This window comes from Centroberyx affinis, unplaced genomic scaffold (genome assembly GCF_046629955.1).
Source record: "Centroberyx affinis isolate AG114_WGS23_722 - 3 ecotype Tasmania unplaced genomic scaffold, CSIRO-AGI_Caff_v1 ptg001004l_1, whole genome shotgun sequence".
In the NCBI taxonomy this organism is placed as follows: Eukaryota; Metazoa; Chordata; class Actinopteri; order Beryciformes; family Berycidae; genus Centroberyx; species Centroberyx affinis.
The window spans coordinates 480,861-492,057 of record NW_027279568.1 but is presented as its reverse complement, the minus strand read 5'-3'; the positions used below and the strand labels follow the sequence as shown (position 1 = coordinate 492,057).

The 11,197-nt window shown below is 42.3% G+C and overlaps 1 protein-coding gene across 3 annotated transcripts; it reads right to left on the bottom strand.

Moving 5' to 3' along the window:
• Window positions 1–4,800: 4,800 nt before the first annotated feature.
• Window positions 4,801–11,056, bottom strand: pdlim1 (PDZ and LIM domain 1 (elfin)). Of its 3 annotated transcripts, XM_071522615.1 has the most exons (8): window positions 10,764–11,054; window positions 9,460–9,611; window positions 8,880–8,964; window positions 7,459–7,641; window positions 7,280–7,292; window positions 7,042–7,179; window positions 6,690–6,807; window positions 4,801–5,507 (listed from the first exon to the last, which is right to left on the bottom strand). In XM_071522615.1, the coding sequence occupies exons 1-8, from the start codon at window positions 10,854–10,856 to the stop codon at window positions 5,321–5,323; spliced, it is 969 nt and encodes a 322-aa protein (XP_071378716.1). In that variant the 5' UTR covers window positions 10,857–11,054; the 3' UTR covers window positions 4,801–5,320. The 3 variants fall into 3 exon arrangements, with proteins under 3 accessions (XP_071378716.1, XP_071378717.1, XP_071378715.1); XM_071522616.1 differs by lacking the exon at window positions 7,280–7,292 and having other exon boundaries at window positions 7,042–7,159; window positions 10,764–11,056; XM_071522614.1 differs by lacking the exon at window positions 7,280–7,292 and having other exon boundaries at window positions 7,042–7,184; window positions 7,457–7,641; window positions 10,764–11,052.
• Between the last annotated feature and the right edge of the window lie 141 nt (window positions 11,057–11,197).

Genomic DNA, 11,197 nt, shown 5'->3' with positions numbered 1-11,197 from the left:
AGCCTTTTCTATAAAAACATTATACTAATATTAAATGTCCAAACTATAAATTAACTTGGGCTCCGTGTTGCATTTCTCCCGAAGACTGCAGCCATTCGCAAAATAAACCAAGTTTATTCTTTTTATCCACTAAGAGCGCCCTGAATAAATACACAGTCCGAGACTGTAAACAAGCTGCTATGAGAAAAACACATTCTGCATTAGTTTATGTGCTGAAAGGGGACGACTTGCAAACACAAACCCATTTGTCTATGATTTAAAGCCTTAAAATCTCCAAGCTTTACAAAAAGACAAACTGCCCCCAAAGGACCGCTATTCCACTGTAATTGGTGTACACTGCCTTCAAAAGCGGAGGTGAGACGTACAATGCATAGCCTGTGAAAAGAAACTCCAAAGCACATTAAAAGTGAATTACTTCTTGTGTAAAGTGTGTTCGGGGTCATTCTGGTCACGACGCGCGCACCTCTCCAAAAGCGCACACGTCTCCAAAGACGCACTCTATACTTTCTAAAAGGCAGTCACATTGTTGAGGGTTTTCACAAGAGGTGTACATATGGCATCCGGGTTGCAATTAAATGTTTTTAAGATGTTTTTCTTTTCTTAAAGAAGTTTCCTCTTTCTTTTTTCTCTCTCGGCAGCTCTTTACCAGACTGAACAAGAGGAGGGGGCGGGGGAGACACATTCAATGGCTTCGCTGCTGGTTTGGGATGACAACAATCTGGTCAGCGAGTTGTTGGACTTTGATTGCCCCCCTCAAAACGTCCTTCAAACAAAAAAGCTGAGGACGAAAATAAAGCCCCACCTGGTACCTCTGTTTGCTAAAATAATAATAAATAGATTTCGTTTAATAAATAAGCACAAGAGACCGTAAAGCGAAGTAGTAGAGGAAGTATTAATCAGGAGCCTCGGGCAGGTATCACCTGCTCCGGAGCTTGCTCAGTTTATTGTTAAATATTGTTAAATCACTTTTCGTACCAAGTCTGCTCCGATATCTGCTATTTCCACAGCAACTGGGCGCCTATGTTTGCCTACACTTTGCATAACAAGCAGGACACTACAGCACGCTGATAAAAATCAAGGAGAGAGACTGACAACTTCAAACCCGCACCTGTCCATGATATCCGAATATGGATTTGGCATCAATGATTATTTGTAAAGTGGTAATATTCAGTTTACTTTAGACTTTTCGTGCCTTTTATAACAGCAAGGCACCATCTCCTATCTCACTAGCGTATTTGTCCGTTTTATTGAAAGCATATGGTTATCAGATTGTTCCCAAAACACATATTTAGACAGAAAGTTAAGGAGTGCTTTTTGTGATCCTTTGTTGGCAATTGTAAATCATGTTTGAGCTCTGCCACGCTCCCCCCTCTCCCACCCACAAGAGGTGTAACATGTCTGCATGTTGTTGACCCGTTTTACTAATCTTTAATTCTATAAAGTAAGATTAGATTATGCCAATACAATGCGTAACTGACTTTTGGCGATACTGGCTGTATTTTGGAGATGTCATAGCGCACAGTGATAGACTCACAATAGAGCACAAAATGAGCTTTTATTGACGTGGCACGGAACAAGAGCCTTTGTACTATCAGTTCAGACAACAGGCTTCACTCCTTCAAACCCTGTGTGTTCGGTGGCCCCATGCGTAATTGTGTGCATCCAACTACCAGCACATTGCGCTCTAACGCATTAAGAAAATGTTTTTCACTTAATTTGTGGCATTATCATTGACATTTTCTATGATATAGCCCAGGTTTTCCGAACTGACAAAGAGTAATTCTAGTCTTGAAATAACCTACGGCGTAGTTTAAGTAACAGGGACCAATTTAACCACATTAAAGTTGTTCGATTCCAGTTTATACCGTGCCTGATCATCAAATATGCGCACAGTCTCCAAGCAAAAACAAGCAACTACATAAAGTTGCAATAATAATATAAAATTTGATCAACATTAATCTTGAAAGTCGTATTAGTCTTCTACAGTCTCCAGTGCTGTGGTCCACTTAAAACGTATTTTAGAGGCCAGTTTACCAAGTTACCATGCCCACTACTCCCTTTACAACACGTGTCAATATTTTGAATGCGTAAAATGTTGCATTATAAAGTAGCTTTAAGGGTAAAGATATGAAAAGAATTATAAAGGCAAAGCCAAATCTTGTATTCAAAAATATTTTCATTCTGGAAAAAAATACAGCTGATGTGTTAAATAAGCATTATAATTTCATAGACTTTGCGCTCAGTTAAGAAACAATGAACTGGCTCCGTCCCTTTATTAACATGGGGAAGTGACCTCTGATGACACAAGTCATCGGCGTTAAGAGATTAGAGAAGAGATGGACCCTTACCACAGTACACACTAAAGTTTACCAGACTATAACTTCTGTTTGGATGTGGATGAAGAATTTCTGTGCGCAATATTGTCCTGGAAAACACACTGAGTCTGCACAAATCAGTCACAAATAAGGGATTCTTTAGGTTTCATGTGATTGCTTTTCTTTAGGTTTGGTCAAGTCCAGCTCCAAAACTCTGGCTGTCATTTAACTGAGATCAGTGTAAATACACTTCAGGGTTGTCGCTCGACAGCGTTTGGACTCTTGAGTGAGCATCTCCGCATTGTAAAAGCATCATAAACACGAGCGTCAATTCACTAAACACCGAGGCATGGCGAAGGCCCTGCATCTAATAGCATTTGCTACCAAAACTTTGGAACTTGGTTGGATCAACTAACTGTCTGGGGACTAAATGAGGGCAATGACTGGTGACTGACAAGATGATATTATTTGGTCAGCGTGATAAATTCGTATAAGTAGGTCACCAAACTAGGGAACATCGCCGCGTTTTTTAATATACTGTAAATGGATTCAAAATACTTTTCTAGATTTTTTTTATTTGCTTGATCTTTGCTTTCCATTAGAATGATAAAAACCACAAGGTGAAATTTGGTCTCACTTAGGTTATAAGGTATGGAGAGTACCACACATTGCCTCTCCAAATGACACCCATGATTGTACACCACACATTGCATTCTTGTATTGTAATTGAACTCGAATTGGACAGAATACTGTAAAGAAAACACAAAGAAAAGTATAAAAGCGAGAGAGAGGGAGAGAGAGAGAGAGAGAGAGAAAAAAAGAGAGAGAGAGAGAGAGAGAGAGAGAGGGAGCAGGACGGGACGGGACGGACGCGCTGCCTGGAAGCTGATTGGCCACTTGACAGGCGCTGTTGATTCAGGCGTACGCCGTGCAAAAAGATAAGATAAAGGGCATATAAAATGACAAGAGATGCGCATCAATCCCTCACTGTCAGCTGCTGCACAGATACAGTAGGAGACAAGGGAACAAGCGACCGGCTGCCTCTTCATCCAAGCGTCACCTGTCACAAGTAAGTGTCGGCACAGCAGGCTGGGTCAGCGAGGGAGGACCGATACTGCAGAAACATCCATCTTTTATCTGATATTGAGTCTTAAAATCTTATTTTTCTTAAAACAAGTGACCAATATAGGAGATCATTTGTCTTATTTCCAATGCAAATCAACTTGTTTCAAGAATTTGTGTCAATTTCTTAACAGTGGAGTGATCGAACTTTTTCTGTGTCAAGATATTGTCATTTAAATTCTTTTAACAGGTGAAACTGCACTGGGAATAAGTGAAATGATCTCAACCCAGTGGGGGAGTTTTAAACTTGTTTTAAGGAAAACAAAATTTTAATGCTCAATGCTGGACTAGATGACTTAAGATGGACATTTTGCAGTGTTCTCTTATTGCAAAGCAACTTGTACATTTGTATTTGTAATCTATGCAACACAATTTTGTTTATGTTAACAGAATGTCTTTACGCAGTCCGAGACTTGATAAATAACCAGGTTTTTTATTGCACAGGATGTCTCCAAAACTACCATGCTCTGATCTGCGCGTAACCAGAAGCTCAGTGACGCTCGGCGGTTTTCCTCCAACTGTCTGCAGTGTTGTGAAAGAAGCCAGCGACACTCCGGAGGACTCCGCTGAACACCGGTGTCGCAAAACACCGACTCACAGCGCGGGGAAAGCGTCTTCTGTGAGAAACCCGAGAGGAAGACGCAGAATGAAGGCGAACGACAGAGAGCGCCATCGGATGCACAACCTGAACTCGGCTCTGGACGCGCTGCGCAGCATCCTGCCCGCGCTGCCGGACGACGCCAAGCTCACCAAGATCGAGACTTTACGCTTCGCCCACAACTACATCTGGGCGCTGACCGAGACTCTGCGCATGGCCGACCAGCACGGACACATTTCGGCCTACCTGCCGGGCAGTCCGACAAGCGTTTTATCCTCCGAGTGGGACTCAGCATCACCCGCGTCTTCTTGCTGCGGGACCTCCGCTGACTTTAACCCGAGCATCTCCTGTGCGTTTGCCAATGAAATGAACTGTAAGATGCGGGCAAGGGAGGAATCCAACGTTTTCCCTGTTGCCTTTTACTTTTCTGTCAATGAGTGGTGAAAATGATCTGAAATGCTTGGCACTATGGACTTTTTTGTATATGATGTCCATCTCTTTCAAAGAAGCTCTTATTGGTAAAATGTTAAGTGGCAATACTTTACAGCACTTAAAATGAATTACAAAAGGGAATCTGTCAACATTAGCACTGAAAAGATGAAAGTTTTACCCAGTAAGCCCCAATTAGCATTTGAGGTCATTCTTTTTTAGTGAGTGATTTCAGAACCATGTTGCACTTATTTTGCAGGACAATCTCACAACTGCAGACCATTTTACTAAAAAGGTCATGAAGCACAATCAATAATCTAGGAAGACAAGAGATGATTGGTTTGAGCTAAAAATATTTATTTGGCAATGATATTCACTTTTGTTTTTCCAGCTTTGTTGCTGAATAAGAGTAGGCCTATTTATTTTTATTTTAGTATATAGAAAACATTTGGAGTAAGGTTTGGGGTGAAGACTGTCTGGTTTCCCATTCATTTCATGATACAAAAGAACATAATAAACATGTACAAAGACTATACATTACTAAAATACAGTGGCTGTATCTTGTGCATATTGCACTCTGATTCAAATAGAAAACTGCAGTGGGGGGGTCCATGTTAATGTCAGAAACAAAGGTTTTTAGGTAGAGTACAAAAGAGTGTATGCGTCACCGCCTCATAGTATTCACTGGTTTTCCTTTGGATGTTGGAAACCTAATGTGCAAATCATCATTTTTCAAAGGTGTAGTCATTTACGTTCTTGCCTAACAGTGACTGTATTGAAGCGTAATGCGAGAGAAGACCATGTCATAGTCTGTTGGGCTAAATGTCGTCGTGTGTTGGGTCCCAGGCTGTGCGGTCTACTTGGGGAAGACGGTGACCACGTCGTAGCCCTCGGGCGGAGTCACTCGCTCGCGTGCGTGCTTCTCACAATAAATCTGGTCCTCCACAAAGAAATGTCCCTTCTGTTTTAGGTTGACCTCGCAGTCTGTGCAGGTGTAGCACTCGGGGTGACGGAACTTGTCCCGCAGCTTCACCACCATCCCCCTGTAACAGTGATTGACAGATCACATTAACGTTTCTATACACTTTTTAAGGTTCAACACTTTTCTCAGACCTTTCCACTTCTTCACTGGATTTACAATACATAAAAAGTACAGTAGCCTACATAAAAGGTGTCATCATGTGTATTGGGACTGACATTTTGTTTTTCCCCCTGCTGCTGTAGACTTTGTTAGTTCCCAAACTGTTCATAATGTGGAAATGATCAAGTTCATTTTCAACTCTTTTCCAGACTTCTCAATGGCACACCATTTACATTATTGTTAGACCCAGATAACCCCACCAACATCTGACATACACCCAACTTTTCATATCAAATAATGAGAAGATTCAATTCTATTTTGCATGACAAGTGATTAGAGAATGCACCTATAAACTGAAAGAGCTAAAAGGTTTTTCACCAGAAACAAAGCTATAAACAACAACAACACCACAACTTTCTTTGGTCTCAGAATTATTGAGAGTTTTTAGGTGCAAAATTGTCCACTAAGGGATGTGATCCGCAGGACAATTAATGTGTTTTGTGATAATTAAAGCTCAGTGAAAGTAAGTGGATGAGCCAAAGTCTCAATGACATAGACTGTTGGCACTTCTTCCAACTAAGTGCATAGGCTGTTATAGGAATTCAAATCAAACCAAAGCATTATATCCAATCCAGTGACGTAAATATTGTACTGAAAATGTTTAAGGGTGAATCAATTCCGCAATTTAAGGACAAAATAGTGCTGAGGTGCAGTTTTGGTGAAATGCCCCTTTAAACAAAAGCATCTTCTAAAACCAAAATATGAGTCTTACGGGTAAATTAGTGTTCCGGGTTTTCTTGAATATAAGCAGACACCTTCCTTTTTCCATCTTTAAAGTCTTAACCCTTCATAACAGAGTTAACAAGCCTTTAGGTTTACAGCCATGGACTGACAGACTCATCCTGTGGTCTTGACTCAAATCAACCACAAGGAGGAGACAAAGTCCAAAAAGGACACAACGGCACTTCTGGGTCCTTCCGTGTTGCATCACAGCATTTCATCACAATGTGGAAGTTTGCCAAGTGAACCAAAACTGAGCAAGATAAACACCAGGCATCAGTGAAGTGAACGCAGATCTAGGCTGATATTAAGCTCAGTTACAGATATGTAAAACAGGAACATTGAAGACTTGTGAAATACTTACACAATCCCTGATCCACATTTGTCACATACGGGTAGTTTCTCTGCGTTGCCCACTGATGAGCCAATCTTTGCTGTGGGAGCTCTCACACTCCTGAACCCTGATGGTTTGTCAGCGTCACCTACAAGCAAGAGGACACACACATTTAAAAATCTTACCATTTTGTCAGGAGTTTGTCATTTTAATGCCATGATCTTTAGCCATCATTACTCTGGGATATGATCCAGAACACGCAAAACAGTAAAACACATGGTTAGCTCATTCAAATGGAATGATAATGGTGTGTCCAAAAACCATGTAATCGTTTAAAAAAAATCCCTTTTAGCAAGCCTTGAGTGATAACTGGGGTCCGTACCCGTCTCCAGAATCTCCTGAAGCACTTTGAATGAAGCTGACTGTCGAGGAGGCTCGTCAGACTCCTGGTTCTCCTGCAGCATTTTGTAGACCTCCGAATCTGCTGCTAGCGGCGGCCGCTTGCCTGACTTTGATGGATCTGGTCTACAAAGCAAGTGAGGACATTTCAAGAGATCTGCAGGAGTTACAGTGAACACATATATCAAACCATATCATCTTTTAATGAACATTTTTCTGACCTCTTGGACTTTTCTTGGTCTCTTGCCTATTTTGACTTTTGACTTCTCTTCTCGCTATTGGACATTGACTTGACTTTTTCCCACCTATCAAATAATTTTCAAAGGTATGCTTTTCTCCACCTGGTCCGGAAGCGACTCAGACTCGACTAAGGTGGTTTAGTTTTAGGTTTAACTTACACGCTGCTGGGCTCGCTGGCTGTAGCGATGGTTTTGACATCGTCCACAGCGGAGTTGAAGTCCTTGATGTTCTCTGAGGAGTAGAGGCCGGCAGGATTGTTGTACTGGTTGGTCACCACCTTGGAGCCAAAAGCGGTGAATGGCAGAGCACTCCTGTTGTGGGCAGAGCCAATCTGTTTCACCTCCTATCAATTGCAGGTAAAATTGTACTATTAAAGCTTTTTGCGTGTAACCAAGGAAAGAGGTGGTGAGTATGGGAATCTATTATTTGATTTGTGCAATAAAAACTTAAGACGCTGCCTGAAACATGCACACTCACGTCACACAACCATTGATGCCTTCAGATGAACTCTTATTCTGAAATTGTTTTGAACAGCCAATGTAATGTACTTGTATAATCAATCAAAATCATTTTGGGTATGAATGTTACACAACAGTGGAAAGTACCCAACCTCCGCTGTTTTAAGTTATGAAAACTCAGAATGCTACAATTTACAGACTTTGAAAAATGGGATGTGGAAACATCACTCAACAGTTTGAAAACTCAAACAGTCTGATTTGGTTCTTCATCTGAAGGCTTCAACTGTTGCCTCTAGTTAGAGACGCACAAACAAAGTCGCACAAATCACAGCGGTATAATATACGACTATGGATTCTGCCTGAATTACAGCTGGCCAGCTAGCGGCTTTTTAAGACACAAATGAGTCATGCCACTGGCATTTCATCAAAGTGGGCACATAAATACCACCAAAACTAGCTCATGCTTCACAGTGGGAACACGGAAATGCCTCCAAATATAGCTCATGCTTCAAGCATCTCACATTTAAATTTCAGAGTAACCCCGTCTCTTTGCTCACAAGTGACAACAAAGCTAACAGAGCTGACAACATTAACATGGAACAATGTTATGATAGCCTCAAAAGCCTGAGACAGTCTTTTGGACAAATAAACAGTGAGGAGGCATCCATGTGGCAGACTGTGGACGAGTGCCTGGAACACGTGTTCCAGTCTGTGTGAGCAAAATGCACTACATCTGTGACCAGTGAGAGACGCAGAGACTGGGACACATCACACATTTCCTACATGAATTCACACTTTGGCCTCAACTTTCCAGTCCGCAGGCAGGAACTGAGTCTTGCGTCAGCGCTTGGCTGATAAACTACCGTCTCCTAGGAGATCTCCTGTTGGGAAGCAAACAATGACTTCATCGTTAGGCAGCGTTGAAAAAAAAAAACTCCCACAAGCCTTTGCTGGGGCAGTGGGAACTTGTAGGCTTCCTGAAACCGTACGGCTACCTGTGCATGGGATTTCCCGTTGATTCTAAATGGCAGAGCTGGGTGAGTCATTGTAAAGGCTCAAGTCCTACATCCATCTTTTGATGTTGAGTCAGCAGACACACACACACACACACACACATACACACCTGCGGCTCCGATGCAAGATTCATCTTGTACGGATTCGTCTTCCCTTCCTCAGACGCGAGCGGCGACCACATTTTACTTTCTGACCTGCGGAACAGAGGAGGAGGCTTCAAGACTGTAATCATGGAAATGTATTTAATTGTGCTGTAGGGCACGTAACCACAAATACATGCAAAATAGCTTCTAACAGTTATTATGGGCTTGAAAACTATTCTTCATCTGAGGTTTTGCTGTGATCTTAGAACAGTACTTATTCTCTTCATTTTCTATGAACAAACACACATGCGTCAGTCTGCCTGCTGAGTCTATTTCAATGTACCCACTGCTTGATACGACACAGCTACCATGCTGTTATTATGTAATACAATGATACCGCACAGAATTACAACATAGCGCACACATCTCAAATTGAGGACTGCAGTAAAACCAAAGACGGACTTGCCTTTTCCCCAAAACATGAATAAACAAAACCATGTCACTCCCTCAACAGCTGTATGGTGTGGCGGAGCCGTCTCGTGTTACTCAGTGTTTTTCAGGCCCGGGGCCATGCAGGGCAGACAGGCACACGTCGCTGCAGCCTACCTGTCTATGGAGAGCACCATCTCCTCCAAGCACCCCTTGATCTTGTTCTGCGCTTGCAAGTGCGTCATATTCTCGGTCGGTTCTCCGTCGATAGCCAAGATCATGTCTCCAATACACAGGTTGGCCTGGGCAGCTTTACTCGCAAGAGTGACCTACAACAAAAAAAACCCACAATTAATAATAATTAGCTACCGTCGGACTGCTTCTCTCCGTGCGATACTATTCAGGGACTCTAGCTAGGGCTCTATTGTTTATGTAACCTTCAAGGACCTTTATTCACACTGGATTATTTATAGTAAACAGGGGCAAAGCTGCCGGCAGAGTGTAGGGAGGTGTTTTCAGGCTGAGACACAATGTAAGTTAAAGGCTTGGAGCTATAAGAGAGCCTGGCATGCTCCTGGTATTCCTAATCACTTTTCCTTTCCCTGGGAGGAGGGGAGTGTCCACTGTAACAGCATTTATGACCAGGAACAGCAGCCGCCACCCAGGCAGGGATGTCAAAGTACACAGAGGATTTTAGTGCCATCTTCTACTGTCAAACTTTAGTGTCATACTGTAAAACATTTATCAGGCGTGTAACACAGCTTTGCATCGATACATCCCATGCAGCTCAGCAGACTTGTGATGATCAATGTAGCAGTAGGTAAAGTAACAGTATGGGCTACCAATAGTTATCAATTATGTCAGTGTGGTTCTCAAAGTGAGGTCCAGGCCAAAGTGAGGCAATTCCAAAGTGTCCCCAGCTGAATGAGGAACAGTATATTTTCACTATTACTTCAGTCATTTGAAGCTATTACGAGATAAGATATAAGAGCATATAAGTGTATAAGAATGTCTATTTTGAACATTGTTTTCACTCTCCCCACCCTAGTATACACACAGTTGTCCAGTTCTGTACAAAATCATATCCAACTAAACAACAAAAAGTAAGTAAAACTTCTCAAATGGGGCAGTTCCCTCATAAAAAAGCTCATAAAGTGGGTGTCTGTAGCCTCATTTGTATCCATTTGAGGAGGCTTGACATAAAAACGATAGAGAAGTAAGTCATTTGGTTACAGCTGCAAGTATACGGTATTTTCGTATGACCAGGATGAGCCACCAGACAGTAGCAACATACCGAAACGGTAGGCTACAGTGATATTAGCTAAACGCCTGCGATTAAATATATTGAACTCAGTTTGCTGTGACTTTGTTCTTGACTTGGCTAACTTGAGAGGAAACAATGGAAAGTGAAAGTTTCGTCGCGGGACAAGCCCGGCTGATGTTACAGCGGATTACAGAGCAACAACTAACTAAACACTTACCCGGGAAATAGTCAGTGGCTGCTCGAAGTCCTTTCCCCCGACCAGCCGGAACCCCCAGGGTCCAGGACCCTGCATGACGACCCGGAGAGGCATGCTGCTGCTTTTCACAGGGCAAAGAGTCTGTTTGAAGATCTGTCTTAGACCACCAGCTTACTTCCTACCGCATATGACATGTGCAGTGATCGATAGTCGAAATTTCACCGAGGTTGCGGCTCACCAACATTAGGGGAGGGGGTGGATCCTGTGGTAGCTAGACGAATAGATTTTGAAGTTTCCACGCTGATAAGAGCGAGCGAAAAGATCGCGGATTTACAAGAGGAATCACTCCAGAGTTTGAAAAAAAAGTGGGCGTACCTAATCTCATTGGTTGCTTTGCTAAGTGAACTTGCTGGCTAGTTAGCTAGCTAACAAAGCCCAAAAACAACTTTTTGTTT